The 18,054-nt window shown below is 39.9% G+C and overlaps 2 protein-coding genes across 6 annotated transcripts; both read left to right on the top strand.

Annotated features, from left to right (window-relative positions):
- Window positions 1-138: 138 nt before the first annotated feature.
- Window positions 139-11,110, top strand: ccz1 (CCZ1 vacuolar protein trafficking and biogenesis associated). 2 transcript variants are annotated; one of them, XM_023949627.2, is made up of 18 exons: window positions 161-328; window positions 2,159-2,234; window positions 2,313-2,409; window positions 2,485-2,582; window positions 2,709-2,802; window positions 2,881-2,961; window positions 3,033-3,080; window positions 3,203-3,286; window positions 3,776-3,951; window positions 4,209-4,290; window positions 5,174-5,212; window positions 5,444-5,505; window positions 6,526-6,637; window positions 6,860-6,893; window positions 7,041-7,158; window positions 8,235-8,393; window positions 10,714-10,841; window positions 10,934-11,110. In XM_023949627.2, the coding sequence occupies exons 2-18, from the start codon at window positions 2,221-2,223 to the stop codon at window positions 10,987-10,989; spliced, it is 1,482 nt and encodes a 493-aa protein (XP_023805395.1). In that variant the 5' UTR covers window positions 161-328; window positions 2,159-2,220; the 3' UTR covers window positions 10,990-11,110. The 2 variants fall into 2 exon arrangements, with proteins under 2 accessions (XP_023805396.1, XP_023805395.1); XM_023949628.2 differs by lacking the exon at window positions 5,174-5,212 and having other exon boundaries at window positions 139-328.
- A 915-nt stretch (window positions 11,111-12,025) lies between these two features.
- On the top strand, window positions 12,026-17,711 carry dlgap5 (discs, large (Drosophila) homolog-associated protein 5). 4 transcript variants are annotated; one of them, XM_004080213.5, is made up of 18 exons: window positions 12,026-12,208; window positions 12,888-13,132; window positions 13,225-13,403; window positions 13,509-13,583; window positions 13,680-13,719; window positions 13,796-13,885; window positions 13,999-14,097; window positions 14,229-14,356; window positions 14,434-14,681; window positions 14,772-14,945; window positions 15,031-15,119; window positions 15,212-15,372; window positions 15,460-15,561; window positions 16,126-16,369; window positions 16,441-16,973; window positions 17,061-17,211; window positions 17,382-17,425; window positions 17,531-17,711. In XM_004080213.5, the coding sequence occupies exons 2-18, from the start codon at window positions 12,898-12,900 to the stop codon at window positions 17,639-17,641; spliced, it is 2,703 nt and encodes a 900-aa protein (XP_004080261.1). In that variant the 5' UTR covers window positions 12,026-12,208; window positions 12,888-12,897; the 3' UTR covers window positions 17,642-17,711. The 4 variants fall into 4 exon arrangements, with proteins under 4 accessions (XP_004080261.1, XP_078793207.1, XP_011486188.1 ...); XM_011487886.4 differs by having other exon boundaries at window positions 12,045-12,208; window positions 13,225-13,439; XM_078937081.1 differs by lacking the exon at window positions 17,382-17,425.
- The last annotated feature ends 343 nt before the right edge of the window (window positions 17,712-18,054 follow it).

The following is an 18,054-nucleotide window of genomic DNA, read 5'->3' as shown; positions in this document are numbered from 1 at the left end:
TAATAATAATAATAATAATAACAATAATAATAATAATAATAATAATAATAATAATAATAATAATAATAATAATAATAATAATAATAATAACATACTTTGTAAAGAAATTAAGACTAAACAGCAATGTAGGAACTAATAATGAGTTCCGAGCGCCACTCCCCGAGCAGTTGAATTTGTGACACCGCGCTGTCAAAAGCAGGAAGTCAAGAATGTGAGGAAAAATGCGAGGATCATTTCTTGTCGTTCATCTTATTTTCATAACTTTTATTTGTTCTCAGAAACCATACAGCAGCAAATGTCTGAAAGGAGTGTGTGGATACATTAAAAGGTGAGTGATGGCACCGTTTTTCAGAAAGATTTGAGCTTCAAATAGAACTAAAAGCTAGTGGAGACAAGCTAGCAAGCTAGTTGTTGATGCCGGTTGTTTTCTGGCGGAGTAACAGGTTTTTGTGCTGGTGGAGATTGACGTAACTGGGGGAGCTTGGATTGAATTTAAAAACTTTTTTTTCTTAGAAAAGAAGTCGACTTTATCTGGGGACAGTGTTTGTTTGGTTAAACAATAAGAGGCCACGTATGCCAGTTACGGTTATCAAAGCTATTATCGGGGTTTTTATCATTATGTAACCGTTCTGAAATAAAATTTAAAACACTTTTATATTTGTAAAAAGAACATAAGTTTCTCAAAAGCTTCTCCATTTCTGGCATCCTAAATCCCAATTACAGTTGATAATATTTGTAAAATTTATTCTGCGTTGCACATAAACAAATCGTGAAGTCCCTTTTTTTAAATACCAAAAAGATATTACTAATACACGTGATGTTTGTGACAAAGAAGCAAGTCATAGATCAAGAAGTTCATAAAGAAAAACATGTTTGTTTGTTTGTTTTTTAAATAAAGTTTTAGTACTTTTAATCCTTTCTATAAAGACTTGAAGGAGGAGAAGGGGAACATGAATTTAAACAGATAATCAGAGTAGATTAGAACGTTTCAAGCGGTGTGGGCTTATCTGTGACTTTTTTAAGACGACTCCATGATGATGGTAAGACTAGCTATGTGTAACTATGTGTACTATATTATAGTTTTAATAAACCTAAAAAAAAAATACAAACATGAACCCACTGGATCATCTGTCAAAGTCAAGTATGTGGGAGAAATCGAATGATGTTGAATCCTGTTTGGAAATAATACCTGGCATGGGCTTTGAGGCAACTTAAAGCGCTGAATTTATGTAGAAACTCAAAACATTTGAATACTTTTAATTCAATACAAATTGGTTTTAAGTTAAAACATAAAACGATACGACTGTGACAGCACACTAACCAAAAATGTTTATGCCAATTCTTAGCTTTACCCTTTTTTAAATTCATGTTCTATGAAATATTTTAAAAATATGACATGCATCATATGAAAGACTGGTTATGTATATGTTTTAAGTTTAACTCTTTCCACAGGTTTATTTCTTAAACTATTGCATTATGAAAGAAGCACATGCATACGTTTCAATGCACACCTTTTTTAAAAAAAGATTACACAGTCTTGTGTTTTACGTGAAGTTATTGAACCTCACCTGAATCCGGCATATCCCACTGTAGTTGTTAAAATTTGATATTGAATTAAAACTATTCTCAATAGTATCAATCAAGTGTGGTTGGTGCTTTAAATGTATTGCATTTGATATTCGGCCTAATGGAGGAGGAAGTTTCATGGTTTGGAACCACCGTGACTCACAAATCTGTGTTACAATTTAAGTTTTTCCAACTTTTCCAACATTTCTAACAATGTGTGGGATTATTTGACCCCTACTTTACGGCTCTCTGGTTGAAAAAAAAAAGGGTTTCTGTTTTAAAGAGTAAAATTTCTATCAGACTCTGCCGCTCATAAAGCAAAACTAAACAGTCAACAGTCAAAAGGTTAGAAACTATTATATATTTTGAGAATTGTTTTTATTATATTTTATTAATGCAAAAAATAAATAATAACAACATTGACATAAATACAAATCTGTGTCTAGTTTACTAATGGGTGAGACTTTATGGCTCCTATTGAGTTTTGATCAGTAAGAAATCGACCTGAAAGGCTCTTTAGGTGTTCAAGGTTGCAGGTCCCCACACTAGTGCCAATTTAATACTTGTGATGGTTTTCTTCTATATTCCACAGGCACACGGCATGCTAACCAAACTGTCTGTTGATCAGAGGAAATCCAGACACAAGCTACACTAATGCTCATGATTAGGTAAGGATCAAAAGTTAGCGTTGGTGCATACAAATTGTGCACATTTGCTCAGAATGATGGTTTTTGTGTCTGTTTTAGTCCCAAGATGGCCTCAGGAATGCAAGAGAAACAGTACACACCATGTCTTCTCAATTTTTTCATTTACAATCCTACGTTTGGACCCCGAGAAGGAGAGGTGAGTGTCCGTCCTTCACCTTATTGGGGTGTTGATTTTACTCTGGGTTGCTAATAGACAAGGACTCCTTCCTAGGAAGAGAAGAAGATCTTGTTTTATCATCCAAGCGAGGTTGAGAAGAACGAGAAGATCCGAAATGTTGGCCTTTGTGAAGCCATTGTACAGTTTACCAGGTAAAACACAGAGACGTGAGTGAGGAAATGTACCTCACTGAGCCCAAAGTGTCAGCAATAGGAGCTGAATAGATAAACATCCAGTAGAAGCATAAACCTGTCTTATCTGCTCTTTCTTCACCGCAGGACATTCTGTCCAACAAAACCAGCTAAGTCCCTGCACACACAAAAGAACCGGCAGTTTTTCTTTGAGCCTGAGGAGAATTTCTGGATCGTGATGGTAATTTTGAACTTTGATTGATCGTAGACATTTCTCATGGTTGTTTTGGGGGTAAAACACTTCCCCCATTTTTGACAGGTGGTTCGAAACCCGATGATCGAGAAGCCCAACAAAGATGGCAAACCTCCGACAATAGAGTACCAAGAAGAGGAAATCCTTGTGAGTACCAAAAAGATGTCTGTGTTTATTTTACTGAGGAGATTTATTGGAGTAAATGTATTTCATTCCAGGATACGGTCTATGGTGCAGTGGTGAGGCAGTGCTACAGTATGTATAAGGTGAGTTTTAGTGGAAATTAGCTTATTTTTCAGATGAACAAAACTTTATTTATAAGCTTTTTTTTTTAAACATAAAAAAGTAAATCACAGATTTAAAAAAGACGTTTTTTCTCATGTTGCAGCTTTTTAACGGCCCCTTTAGCCGAGCAATGGAGGCAGGAGGAGTGGAGCTGCTCATGCAGAAGCTTGAGAAGTTCTTCTACAGGGTAATTATGTCTTGTTGCTAGGTGGATTTGTGTTTTGGGTCTGCTTGTTTGTCGAAACACCGTCTTTAATATACAAAGCCAGTTCCGTATAATGGAGCTCAATGAAGCCCGTGTTTTTTGCTAACAAGGGCCGAGCTCTTCGCCGTCAACTGTTTGAACTGTGTAAATACATAACTTATCAGAGATGTTTGCGGTTGTACCTGTATTTGTATTTCTCCAGAAGAGCTCCAGCTTTAAAAAGTAATCGAACAGTTAAAAAATATTCTTTTGTAGTCAGGAAATACCCTCCTCGGGATAAGGCGGGATTCCCTTTCCGTCATGTAAAGAGAGAGCTTTATCGGAGTTTCTCATCCTGCCATCAATGCCCAAGTCTCTGCAGAGAGTTTCTCATTCCGCTTTCTTTATTGCGCTGTAAACAAGCACTTGGCAGGTAAACTAACCCCTTTCTCCTTTTTCTTCTCCTTTGTTGGTGCGCGTGTGGGTTTCCAGTATCTGCAGACTCTCCACTTGCAGTCCTGTGACCTGCTGGATGTTTTTGGAGGCATCAGCTTCTTCCCTCTGGACAAGATGACCTACTTGAAGATCCAGTCTTTTGTTAACAGAGTGGAGGAGAGCCTCAGCCTGATCAAATACACCGCCTTCCTCTACAACGACCAGCTTATCTGGTACACGCCGAACACTTGTTGAAAGTACGCGTCTGCTTGTCAGTTTAATCCCTCCTCTGTCAAACGTGACGGCCGTGTTAGATGACAGAAGGTCGGCGTGTTAGGACGTGTGATTGCTTTCTGGGTGGACGGGTGATTTGCAGATGCAGTCGTGCATTTCTGCTGCCGAGGATGTCCAGCGATCAAAAAAATCAGAAGATCTGACATGATGACGAGAAGGTCGAGTTCTGAGTCGCCATCTTTGTCGTTGTGTGCAGGAGTGGGCTGGAACAAGATGACATGAGGACCCTGTACAAGTATCTGACCACCTCGCTGTTCCCCAGACACTCTGAACCCGAGGTGAGAAGCCTAAAAACATGAAAAATAAAGATTCATTTAAAAAAAAAGACCACAGGAAACTAACCAAAAATGAAACAAAAGACAAAAAATAGGATGAAGGAAAGGGGAACGACAATACAAGTTATGAAATTAAAAATTGTGTTTCATTTGAAGTAAATACCAAATAGTTATTACAAATCACTATTCTGTTGCAGAAAAATATTAAATCACAGTCATGCGGTGAAGTTGAATTTGTGAATGGGTGCAGTTTTACATTTAAAGACCCACTTTGATCATTTTTTGATAAATGTGTTTGAATTGTCATCATGCCGTTTTTAGTCCGAATTAAAAAAAATCCTCTGTGGTTTTCTAGGACGTAGTTTCTGCAGAGCGCCAGTAGAGGTGTGGGTGGGACTATTGGCAGGAAGCAACCCCGTCCGCCCTTCCTGTCACCCACAACTGAGCTATTTGTTTACATGCTCTCATGCTAGCTTACTCAAACCCAACATCAGCGGTGCAATAAAAACATGTTGCAGACGTGAACATGCTGTTTATTTGACTCTGCTGTCCCACAAGCCACCTCGCTTCAATCAGAAGAAAAATTGTTCTTATATGAAGTCACTAAACAAAGATCCTAACATCTGGTCATTTTACATTTAAGAGCTATCTTTATGAAGAAAACAATTGTCCAAATAGCTTCCTAAAATGTTTTTTTCTTCCTGTGGTTCATATTTTTACATTTATTAGCATAGATCCAGAAGTAAAACAATATATGATTGCATTATCCTTCACTTGATCAGCACAGCACCTTAACATTACTCCTTTTATTTAAGCACTTAGTACATAAACTGAAGACAAATTGATTTATTCTTCTTTAGTTTTCTAAATGTAATTTCCTTTTCAGGCGCCTTGTGGAACTCCCAAAACTGTGAAGCTATTCCGGGTAGAGCTACAGAAAATATTTCATGGCCTTTTATCTGTTTTGGAATCAATATTTCTGATTTTAGCTTTCTCAAATAGATAGGCGGGCTGTTGATCGAAGCTTTTGATCTGTTTCCCTTTGGCTTTATGTTCTTGAAAATAGAATAAAATGAATTTAAAGTGATTTAAAGGAGAGCAATGCAAAGAGAAACCTTTATTTGAAATGATTTTTTTCCTCTCTTTTTTGGTACAGTTGGCTGGCAGGGATTCTCCCCTGAGGCCAGAGGTCGCAGGAAATCTGTTGCACTATGGAAGGTAAATCCCCCGTTCCATCTGTAAGCCTACCTTTTGAATATTACTGACAAGAATTCAGTAATGGGACCGCGTAATACTTAAATGATCATGGAGTTGAGGCTGTAAAAGAGTCGAGATTCAATCTGATCACGTAAAGACCCACTTTGATCATCTTTCAATCTATTTTCAAAGCATTCCCATTGGACCTTTCACTATGATTGTGCTGTTTTTAGGACATTGTTTCTGCAGAGCAGTAGTTATTCATTAGAAATTCACCTATAAGATGTGGGCAAGACCATTGATGTAGAGCAACCCCACCCCATCTGTTTACATGCTGTCTCGCGAGCTTACAGCCCCTCACACCCCCAACCCAACACTACTAATGAAACAAAAATGGCGAGCAAAATCGGAGCAATCCAGCTGAACAGTTTTGATGCTGATGCCAGCTCGGACGAGGAAAACGAAGACGTTCATGGATCTATTTGGCTGAATCCAGATTCTTCCCCTACGGTCCCTGCATTTAGCCCTCCAAACGGAGAGTTATGGAAAAAAACATTCACTACTCACTACATAGTGCACTATATAGAACATTTTCTACCGCTGTCTGGATCCACAATTCCAAAATAAAGTGCCCTAGAAATTTCCCAGTAGTCTCTGCGAAAAACCAGTGTGCATCTATGCTCACTAGATTGGCGAATATAGACCACAATGCATTTCTTTTTTTTTTTTTCATTTCTTTTGTCTTTTCTTTTTTTCTTCTTTCTTCTTTAACTTGTTCTGTCCAACAACTGAGCAAACAGATTAGAGCTAAAGGCCTTTTGTGTTGGACAGGTTTTACTATCACAAAAAGAGGTTATATAACTTCGGAAGACCAGAGTGTAAATCTGTATAAACCCCTTTTACTCAAAAATGCAATTTTAAGCGTAATTACATGTTCAAAACCCAATTTCCTCTGGGTGGGTATTCAAATAAAGATAAAAGAAATTAGAGAAAATGAGCCAATTTGCTGTTTGTGAATTTTCTGAGCTGTTTTGTTCTTAGGTTTTTGACCGGACCTGCAAATCTAAAAGATCCAGAGGCTAAATTCCGGTTTCCGAAGATATTTGTCGCCTCTGAAGACGGCTACGAGGAGCTGCATCTCATAGTTTATAAGGTGATGGATTTGATTCCACTTCAGTGGAATGCAAAAAAAAAAAAAAGATTCAAAACAACCATTCTTGTCAGTTTTTCCTATTTTTAGCTGCATCTTGAAAATAAAACATTCCCACTGATTTCAAAGGGATTTAATGGATTAGTTTGTTTAGATTTCCCACATTACTGATCTCAGCATTCATGGGTCTGGTCTCTGCATATAAACTAATCTTTTCTTTTGCAGGCAATGAGCGCTGCAGCTTGTTTTATGATCAATGGTACGGCCCGACTCGTTCTTCCCAGTTTTAGATGTGAAACTCAATCCCATTTTGTTGCACGTTGATTTTCTTAACCACTCATATGAAGTTAGAAGGTATAGTTTTTTGTAATAGCCAGCTGTTTTCTCTCTTTGGATCTAATTTCAGCCTCGGTGGAGGTGACGAGGGAGTTCTGTGAGCAGCTGGATGGCTTGGTGGGCCCCCAGCTCACTCTGCTGGCTTCAGACATATGCGAACAGTTCACCATCAATCGCAGGACGTCAGGGTGGGTGACGGCGCCACCAATCCCACACATTTTTCATTAAAATGTCCTTTTTTGTCTTGGCAAAATGTTGACATCCTGACAGCAGCAGGATGGCAAAATTTTTAATCTGAAGTCTTTAAATTTTCTTTCAGAAGTTCACAATTTGATTGGATTAACTATTTTAATAAAAAATATTGATTTGTTTTTTTTAAATCTCCATCAAAAACTTGTTATAACAAAACAGAATATGTGAGGTGAACGCATCAAAGGAGGAAATTTTATCCTTAATTAATAATTTTTTACATAAAAATTAATTAAAAGTATCAGATTGTCAGATTAAAATTCATAAATCATCACTCTTTCAAAGGAATATTTGCTTCTATGTTTTTTCTTTCATTTTTTCATCAGCCTTAATGTTCTTTTTCCTTCAAGATGATTAGTTGAAAACATTTTTATGCAGCTTAAAATACATTTTTGATTGAAATATATTGGGGGTTTTTCTTTTGGTCACAAGTTAATTTTTTCACAGTATTAAAGTATTTTATTTGTCTTACTGTCTTAAGAATTAATATCATGTGTGGTCAAATAAGTATGTAATGCCAACGGTTGCGTGTTTTGACCCCAGCACTTCTGCTGTCTGTCAAGCTTTGTGCCTGACTTCCAGTGACAGACGAGACTCCGAATATCACTGGATATCCTCTTCGGCGTAACTCAAGCAGGGCATCATGAAGCACCGGCAACCTCGCCGGCACTCCCTCAATCCTGGCACACGCGTTGGCGTAAAACCCGACCTGTAATCTAAAACTGGCCCTGATGATTTGAAGGGGCTCTTTGTAATCAACTTAGTGACCAAAGTCCTGACCTGGAGGACACCTGTGTGCGCTGACTTTAGTCCGCCGCTCCCGTACACTCATTTCTATAAATAAAATGGATAGAAATCCCCTTTTTTTGGGATTATTTTGCTGCTTTTAAGGGCTTTTGGGAGCTCTCATCTTAATGGGCATCGTCTTGATTCAAAAGCAAACAGGAACATAAAAACAAATGATGTAACTCTAATGTGCTGACTGACCCCCCCCCCCTGCTTTCTGTGCATCCAGGCCAGAAAAAGAGCCCCAGTTCAAGTTCATCTACTTCAACCACATGAACCTGGCGGAGAAGAGCACCATCCACATGAGGAAGACGGCCAGCGTTTGTCTTACGTCTGTCCACCCGGACCTCATGAAGATCCTGGGAGACATCAACTGTGATTTTGCCAGGTGAAATATCTAACCAGATGTGCTTTGGAAGGAAACTGTCCCGGCCGCTGCGGAGGATCTTCATCCCGCCGACGGAATCAGATCCGTCAGATCACATCCCTGCATGTAATGGCTGGTTAAACAGGTCACCTGACACCGTGATGTGAAAGCTGGATAGGATAACCTTTCACTTGGACGCCGTCTTATATTAAGATTTCAGGCGTAGACTGTCAACTGCAAGCAAAGAACATATTTTCTGCTGTGATCAGAGATTATCAGATGTTGCGAATCTCGGGGACAAAAAGGAAATTGTCAGTCAGGAATTTTTTATATGACCAAAATGTGGTTTCCTAGATTCTTTTTTTGACATTCTGTTTCTTACATTACAGACCTAATCATTACATTCCTGCATCTCTGTTCATGTGTGTGTTATCCCGCAGCAGTCTGAATTCTTCCTGGTGAAAATTCCTTTTGGGCATAGTGCTCCCCAAGTAAATAAATGAGTAAATTATGACATCACGGCTGACAAAACCATCAAAAAGTGATATTTTATTGGGCTCAAAAGAAATATTTCAAAATCCACTAACCAAAACACACGTGTCGGGGATATCCAAAGGAAATTTTGAAATTATTAAGGGATGGCCACAGGACCTACGGCTTGGCCATGTTGTGGCAAAGTGTGTAATTTTACGATTTTCCCACAATATGGAGGGAAAAAATTCTTTTGTTCAAGCGATCTTCACAAAATGTCATATGACGCCATCTTCAGTCTACAACCACAAAGTTTCGTTGACCTTTGACATCAGGAAGAGGCTGCCATCTTTCTCTCTGCTACAAATTTCAATTCCTATGGATTTTGATCTTTTGATTTGATTTGAAATGGTTTATTTCAAGCAATCAAATAAGAATAATACACAAAAAAAATACAATCATCGGTTATACCTTCATACAATGACCTATCAAACTTATGATAATTAAACATATTAATAAATATTGCTTGAAAGGGAGTGGAAGGAAGCGAACTTATATAATCCCACCCCGTTATACTGTAACCATTTAACTACATGATTTATCATCATCCGGTTCCTAACTTTTATCAGACAGAATTAAGAACCATTAAGTATCAATAAAGCACATTACAAAGATAAATTACTTAATTAGTATGTAAAAATAACTATTTTAGAAATCAACATGGCAAATGCAGATCAGTTATTCAAAATATATGCAGATTATGTTACTTATAAAAGTCATATGATTAAAAAATAATAATATATCAGTAAAATAGACATGACACTGTTTCAAAAATCTTCATAGCGATAAAAGTATCAAAGTTAAAATAAAAGTTAAAATATGTGCGAAATTACATTAGGAAAAATCATGAATCAATTTTTCAATTTTTGGAGCAAGTGAAGTAAAATCATTATAAATAATCAATTTAACCATTTTCAATAATTGATTAAGCATTTTTTGTTTATTTATTTATTATTTTTTTTAAAATAAGGTAATGCTGTGAAATAAAATTTAAAAAAGGGGTTCGTATTCTGTCGAATGACCAAGGTTGGTATTCCGTCTTCTGCTGATTAACAGCCGTTCTTCTGGGTTTAAACAGAGTTCTCTTCGCTGTTATGTCTGCAGACATTAGATTAAGGTCCGTTTCGTTTTTCAGCTGATATCAGCGGCAGATTCTATCACCTCCTAACTCCTTAAGCACCATTGGGAAGCTACCTGGGGTTTGAAAGACAGTAAATTTTGATCGGCGTTAGGTCGCTGGCGAGCTCGCTCAAGTGGCATTTACCTGTTTCTTGCCCTTTTTTTTTGTATTGTAAAAATGTAATACATGAATCCTTGGCTCAAGCTGAATGAAGCAATATAACATACCATGTGAACATATTAGGAATGTCAGCTTGGTTATCAAACAAAACCCACGTTGCCAAGGAAATCCAAAAGTTGACTTTTGCTGATTCTTCTAAAAATTACATCAATCTGTTTGTCACCTACAGGCGACCAACAAATAAAATGGTTGCTATGGTCTGTTATGTGCAGCTCCGACTAGGGTGGCAGGGGCAGAGACGGGGAGGGTGAGGGGCATGTAGCAGCTGCTCAGCCAGTTTTTATGTCCCAGATTCATTCCCTTAGTACAAGAAATTTGACTCAACAGGAGGAAGTACCGAGCACGTCAGTCCTTCTTTTTATTCGACGTGTATGTTTTTCTAAAGTTAACATCCTCTGACAGGAAGCACTTTGAATGCATGAAGTAAACATAAGGTCCCAAATGTGCAGAAAGCAATAAAGAACCCACTGCCCCCGTGATTGATCGATTGTTTTCCAATCTGTCTCACAGAGTTGACGAAGATGAGGAAATCATCGTAAAAGCTATGACAGACTACTGGGTAGTCGGCAAGAAGTCAGACCAGAGGGAGCTGTATGTGATCCTCAACCAGAAGAACGCAAATCTGATTGAAGTGAACGGTACGTCATCAAACACCACAAGAATTTGAATATTCCTCTTACCTTTAAACACAACCTCATTTTTTTTTTCCTTCTTTTTACCGCTGCTGCAGAGGAAGTGAAGAGGCTTTGCGCGACGCAGTTCAACAATATTTTCTTTTTGGATTGAGGAGCTGCTGGATTCTGTTTGTCCGAACTAAAAACTGTCAGCACTGCAGGGTATCGATGACAGCATCACTGTAATGCAATAATTGCATTGTAAATTACACAATAAAGAGCTTTCTCAACGAGTTCTACTTCTTTAACTTACAATATTTTTTTTTGTATTTATATGTAAAAAAAAAAAAAAAAAAAGCTTTTTTGAGTTGATTTTCTTTTATTGGTCACATTTCTGGGATATTTTTGGGGGAGATTTGTTCTATTTGTTTAACAAATTGTTTTTATTTGTAAAAATGTGAAAATATTTGAAAGACTACGGTTTCATATAATAATCAGTTTTACAAAATCCTGTCAGAGGTTTTGTGGTATGTAAACATTTATGTTAACCTTAATAAAGTTAAGTCGTTTTATTTTACAGCAAATGCATTTATTTACAGTTTAAGTTAATATATGCATTAAATAAGGATTTTATAACTTTTTTTGCTTAAAAAAAGTAGCTTATTAGAACATGGCTACAAAATATTTGTCTAAAAACATGTCAATTGCCCTTAACATCTGTTTTAAAACTAAGTGCTGAATGCAGTCTGTGTGGTGTTTATTTAAAAAGTCATTATTTAAAAGAAAAGAATTGTATTTACCAATACTTAAGCATTTTAGTGGTTTTTAAGTTAGTGAAATCTGTTAATAGCTTTCAAGAGGAAAGAAGTGTTGAACCTTAAGTAATATTTCTCTTGAGTTTTCTAAGGTGACTTACTTATTTTGAGACCATAAATGGATTTCTTTACGTTTTTACTTCAAATCCGCATAAAAATGTGTATACTCAAAAGAAAGGAAGGAAATTTTAAGGATAAGAATTAAATATACATTTATTGATTATAATAATTGTGAAACTGAATAATAAATTTACAATTATCTTTATCATAAGATCTGAAATAGTCTTTATACATTTTCCAAAGTGCGGCTTTATTTGTCTCTCCCACACGCACTTCCGGTTTTCTAGTGTGCAACAATTTTACCGTAGAAGAAGAAATTTAACCAATCAGAACGGGCACTTGCCTGATTCCCAGCCAATAGGAATTACTCAAGACAAATTTTAAATGATCGTCCGCACAGTTTGTTGTTTTGTCATAACTTCGTAAAAAGTTGGCCCGTCCGACCTGCTTTGTAACAAAACAAATAAAGTGGATTGTTTTAAAACGTTTTTTGACGATAAATAAAGTAGAAAAAAGGTAGGATACGTACTTCTCATTTGCGCGCGTGTCGTTCGTAAAGATCTTTCTGGTTTTCCGTGAACAGTTAGTAGTTTGTGTTTTTCCGGATTGTTGTTCGGTTTAGCCATCTACGCGATTTTTACGCGTTATTTCTGGCTTATTTCAGTTTGTATTCACATCTCGGTCACAGTGTGAGTTTCTTACGATGTTTATTCTTTACGGTAATTTAGCTAAAGTTGGCGTATCAACCACAAATGTCCCTAACCCTTAAGGCCTTCGATCAAAATCAAAATGATTATAAATAAAGATGACTACTAAAATGCTATCTGACACAAATAATTGAGGGATTTTCATTCATAGCCACCTTCCTAACAAAACACAATTTGGAAGTATTAAAAGTGCAAATATGTCTACTTATGAAGATTAATGTAATGTTAATCCCTTTATCTGTAGGTGGCTTGGCTAAGTATAATACATAGATGTGCATCTTTCACTATGTTATTTTCCAATCAAATCATTATTAATCATCCTAAGTTTGATATATCTATAGATATATATATTTCTTTTTTCAAATTTAGTATTTTTGATTTGATTGCTCAAAATAAACCAATTTAAATTTATGGTAACAAGCCCTTCATGTAACTGTTTGATGTAAAAATGTTAAAATGCATGCTGTTTGTCCCTGAAATGACTCCAGATTTTGAAGAATGGAGTCTCGATTTGCAAGCCTGCGCCAGCGAGACACCAGCGTGTCCATGCTGCGGGTCAAAATGTCCAGAAGGAGGTCTCAGACCCAGAAAGAGAACCGGCAGCGGGCCATGAATACGCGCCGGCAGCTCGACAAGCTTCCAGAGCTGGAAATGTCTTCTCTGGATGCATCTATGGCCAGGAGCAACGTGTCAGCCCTGCAGGAGAGGGAGACCAACGCCAAACCAGAGAAAAGTATGGCTTCAATCAATTTTATACTGCATAATCAAAAAAGAATGTGATTGTTATATTTTTTTCAAATTATTTGTGCTTTGTTTTTATGGCAGTAAAAGCACAAGAAGAGAGGCTGAAGCAGCTGGAGCGCTGGAAAGAACGGAAAGCTCTTGAAAGGGAAAAGGAAAAGAGAGAAAAGCAGCAAAAAGGCGTCTTTAAAACGGGTCTTTATCATCCAAAGGACATCTGCACAGGACCTGCTGTCCCTCCTGTTTCAGCCAAGCATAAGGAGGTGAGGAAGGAGTTGTGTTTCACCTTAGAAAGCAAAGTAATAGCTTATCCTTCTATTAAAAATGTTTTTCTTAATCTATCTGATAGGTATTTTCTTTTCTTTCAGAAAAAGGTGACTGTGGCTCCATCCCAGAGCACCAGAGTCACCCGTTCAATGAAGCAGCAGCAGGAAACCCAGGAGGTGGCTGTTATTATCTGGACCCTTCTTTTAATATCTCATAATGTCCTTTAGCAAATCAAAGAACATCTAATAATTCACCGTTTTCCTTTTTCTCAGCCTCTGAAGATGCAGAATCCAATCACTGCACAAAGCAAGGGTACATTTTCTTTAACAGAGACTTGATCCAGCGAACTGTAGACCTGTGTTTGAATGTCTTTTCACTTTGTCTTCAGTAAAACCGGATTTTGGAGCCAGATCGAACCGGCTCCGCGTAGCCCCGGTGAAAGCGGCACCTTCGGCCACCAAGTCCAACTCTTGTAATGGTAACTAATAGTAGAAGAAAAGTGTAATATCATGGAAGCTTCTGCTTTCAGCTGATTATGTTTCCTCATTTGCATCTTAATGAACTCCTCTGTGTCGGACTGCATTACCACAGCTGGACCTGCAGTCCAACCCTTATCCAGCAGATCAGCCAAGAGGCCTCCTGTTCCAAAAACCTCGGCGGTGAAAGATAAGCCAAAGGAAAAGGTGGCAGGTATGTGAGCAGCAGACGCTGCTTTTTGAAGCAGTTAAAAAGCGGTCTGTGGTTTTTTTTTTCCAGCTCAAGGAGTAGTTTGTGTTAAAAGAAAATAAGGTTGCAAATGCATAATTTGTCTTTTCCCTCAGATGTGAGAACAACGAGAGCCAAAGCGGCTCTGAGCTCAGTGGCTCCCTCATCTGGCCACACAAAGAGCAGTAATGGTCAAATCACAGGAGCAGCCCACTTAGTGATTAACCCAATCCACCCCACCCAGGTGAGTACTGCTTTGTCAGAAAATGCCAAAGAAATTACTATTTTGGAATCTACAAAAGGTGTTCCTCTGTTGTTTAGGATGAAAAACTGAATGAGGAAAACATGGAGGAGGCAGAAAACATGGCATCTCCTCCCAGGCAAGCAGGATCTGCGGATGAAGACGACATGCAGGTGGACCGACCGCCCGAGGAATCTGTTCCTGCTGTGGAGGCTGCTCCTCCATCGTTTGCTCCCAGGGATTTTATCTTCCAGGCTCCGACTGGTTTGTCATCCTTCAAGTTTGAGCCCCTCACTCCTCGCTCAGCTGATGCCTTCCTCACTCCAAGGTTGGTTTATGTTCCTCTGGTTCATAGCTTACTGATAAAAACACACGTCTAAATTCTTCACTTTGATTTTTTTTTTTATTTACTTTCCAGCCCAACCTTAATCCTCCCACCGGTTTCGTCGTTCACTCTCCACCCTCAAGCTGAGTTAAGCAAACCGTCTCCCCCTAAAACGTCTCACCAATCTCCACGTGGTACCTCCGCCGCCGTCACTGCTCCGCCTCCCTGCAGCCCCCTGGAGTCGAAGCACGATGTACCATACTTCAGGTAGCGTTTCCTTCTTGTGGTGATCCATCGATCCCCCAACAGTTTGTCTGTTTTAAGCGTTTCCCTCTGTTTGTGAACAATATAGATCGGAAATTGCCAAAGAAACCGTGAGACTCACGACTTTTTGTCACCACTGGGAGCCTAAAGTGGAAGATGAATCCATACCAGAGGAAAGTAAGTGGACTAAACTGACATTTAGTAATAAAAATGTCCCTCTTTATCAGCAACTTTTAATCCGGTGCTTGTTTTTCCTTCTCACCTGACAGTGAGAGATCGCATGCGTACGGCTGTGGGTCAGGCGAGGCTGCTGATGAAAGAGCGTTTTAAGCAGTTCAGCGGCCTCGTAGACGACTGCGATTTGGGCCGAGGGGAGAAGGTCACCACCTGCACTGACCTGCAGGGATTCTGGGATATGGTTTATTACCAGGTTAACGCCTCACCAGACCCCGACACTGTTTCTGAGGGCAGAGAAATGACATTGATTATTTGTAAGTGCGCTTCTGGTGTCTGACAGGTTGAAGACGTCAACAAGAAGTTTGACGCTCTCAAAGAGGCGGAGGGCCGATCCTGGGTGGAGGAATGCAAACCTCCACCTCGACAGAGGAAAACGGTGAAGGTAAAGGCCTCAACGTTGCTTTAAAGACCCACTAGGATCATCGTTTGATGCATTTTAAACGGTATTTTGATCAGGATCATGCCGATTTCAGCCGAGCTAAAAGAAAACCTTAGTCCTTGTCTTTGACATAGTTTCTGCAGAGAGGCAGTAGATCATTAAAAATTAGTCTCCGAGTTGTGGGTGGGACTGTTGGCGCAGAGTAAGCCTACCCTCACTCCCTATCATCCCTTTTTTCCCGCTAGCTTACAGCCCCTCACAACACCAACCTAACATTATTAGCGGGGCAACAAAACGGGCGAGAAATTCCTGAGCCAACCAGCCGTACAGATTAGATCCAGATTCCAGTGAGGTTCGTGGATCTGTTTGTCTGCAGGTGGATGCATCAGAATGGAGTGAAGCAGGGGGCTCAACGATTTTAATAAAGACCTGAGCCTAATTGTCTTTAAATGTGTCCTCCAAGAACATGTTAAAAAATACCTTAAAGACAATTTTCATTGGAGCCGGTCTTTAAGATTTTGACTCAAGTGTTGAACAAACCACTAAACCTACAGCTTCCTTTGACAGAAGCCGTCTGCTGCACCGGCAAAGGCTACAGGAACCAACGCCGCCGCAAAGTCTCGCCTGGCTGCAGTGAAAGCAGCCATGAAAGCCAAACAACAGGCAGCCGAGGCAGAGAAGGCGTCCCAGGACTCCACCAGCGGCGACCTCCCCTCCCAAAAACCGGGCCCTCAAGCTGAGGCCTTGAAGTTGGACGCGGTGGTCTTTGATGGGGGGTTCTTTAAAGTGGAGAGCCCAGCCAAATCATCAAGTGAGGGGGGAAAACCAACTGTTCTCTGCTTCATTTGTTCCTTTTATAAATGTGTTTGTGTGTGTTTTCAGTCAGGAGATCCAGCCGTCTGAGTGCTGCTGTGCTGCCTCTGGCCTCCCCCTGCTCCTCGTATCGCACACCTAGAAGGGCCGCACAGCGGCCCCTTGCTTTGGAGCGCACCCCCATTGGTTCTCGTGCTTCCCCTGTTCAGCTTTCCCGCCCCACCCTTGAGCAAGCTCCAACGCCAAAGTGTCAGCCAGACATCCAGGGAATAGACGGCCCCGCAAACGCCTCTCTCTGCTTCTCACCTGTGAAGGAACTGCCCTCCAGTGAGGAGACATCTGACGGAAGCCCCGCCCAGAAGGCAGGGGGTGCCTCCCCCCCAACCGTTTCTGTAGAAAGGAACTCTGCAGAACCAACTGAAGGGACTCCCCTCTCTGCCGCACACTGCATCCCTTCAAGCAAATCCCCCTCTCCCGCCCCCCATGTTCCTGAGCCGCCATCCGGCCTGAGTTTTGTGCTGTCGCCGTGTGCACCTCTGACCTCTGCTGCTGCTGAAGCCCCACAGGCTGTGTACCAAACGCCAAACAGCTCAGTCGTTGAGGTAAAACTCCAGCTTCAGCTCAGAGTCATTTCATGGCGACGGGACGACTTTCCGTTCATTTAAAAACTTAACTCGTGTTTTTCTTAGGAAGTTCCTGGTTTGGACTTCGACCGTTACTTCCAGCCTTCGCAGAGATGCAGTCTGTCTCCGAGAGAGCCGGTTGCAGAAGAGACTTTGTCTCCCATGGCAACAGATGTAGAGATGGAGGGCCCCAGAGGGCAAGCAGAGGAACTTCCAGGTATGAGTGATGCCCACAGGTACTGAGCTGCCCTGGGTTTCATATCTTAGCACTCATCAGCATCAAACATGGCAGGATGACTGACTCTCTTTTATGAATGAAATCTAATGTCTTAAATCTCCTAACAAACTGTTTCGCCAACATGTTTGTTCCCTCTCGTGGTGTCACAGCACTGTCAGCGGTGTCTTCGGTGTTTTCTCCTCGGTCACCACAGGTTAAAGTCTTTCCACTTTTCCCTTTTTTTTTCATTTATTTGTGTCTTCTACAATATTTTTATTTTTTGTTCCTAAAACAGCCAATGTTGTTTTGTTTTTTTTAGGTGCAGAGTGCAAAGGCTGCCCTGCTGCTCTTCACTCCGGATCTGAAGGACAGAATACGCCAGTCAGTCTGTCCAACTGACCTCATGTCCTTCACCCCTCCTAACTTCTAAACGTTTTTTATCCGTCTTATGATCACTTTTTACAAAACATGTTAAATAAAGTTTTGTTTAAAAAAACAAACCGTCCAGACTGTTAAATTTCCCACTTTACCACCCGAAGAGAAAGATCAGAGGGAGAGCACATCCGAAGAGCTCCTACGGTGGATCTTTTATGTCCACTATTTGATTGTCAAACACCTGCACAGGAGGAGGAGCAAAGGGTTGAGCACCTTGAAGACGCTCACCGTGAAGTTTTTTTTAAATTTATTTTTTGAGATTTTTTTTTTTTTTTTTTTAGGGCTGCACGGTGGCGCAGTGCTTAGCGCTCTTTCTTCACAGCAAGAAGGCCCCCGGTTCAAGTCCCGACTGGGGGACCTGAACCAGAACATCAATGGGGGACCTTCCTGTGTGGAGTTTGCATGTTC

The sequence above is a fragment of the Oryzias latipes genome, chromosome 19 (assembly GCF_053564925.1).
Source record: "Oryzias latipes strain Hd-rR chromosome 19, Olatipes_Hd-rR_3.1".
NCBI classification, from domain to species: Eukaryota; Metazoa; Chordata; class Actinopteri; order Beloniformes; family Adrianichthyidae; genus Oryzias; species Oryzias latipes.
The sequence above is the reverse complement of the archived record's forward strand: the minus strand, read 5'-3'. Positions and strand labels throughout refer to the sequence as shown.

Excerpts from the sequence above, each read along its gene's own strand:
- ccz1 (XM_023949627.2), top strand. Across the intron at positions 4,291-5,173 it reads CCAGACACTCTGAACCCGAG|GCGCCTTGTGGAACTCCCAA; the intron begins GTGAGAAGCCTA and ends TTTCCTTTTCAG. Across the intron at positions 8,394-10,713 it reads ATCAACTGTGATTTTGCCAG|AGTTGACGAAGATGAGGAAA; the intron begins GTGAAATATCTA and ends TCTGTCTCACAG.
- dlgap5 (XM_011487886.4), top strand. The coding sequence starts at position 12,898 with ATGGAGTCTCGATTTGCAAGCCTGCGCCAGCGAGACACCAGCGTGTCC. Across the intron at positions 13,720-13,795 it reads AATCACTGCACAAAGCAAGG|TAAAACCGGATTTTGGAGCC; the intron begins GTACATTTTCTT and ends CTTTGTCTTCAG. Across the intron at positions 14,946-15,030 it reads CACGATGTACCATACTTCAG|ATCGGAAATTGCCAAAGAAA; the intron begins GTAGCGTTTCCT and ends TGAACAATATAG.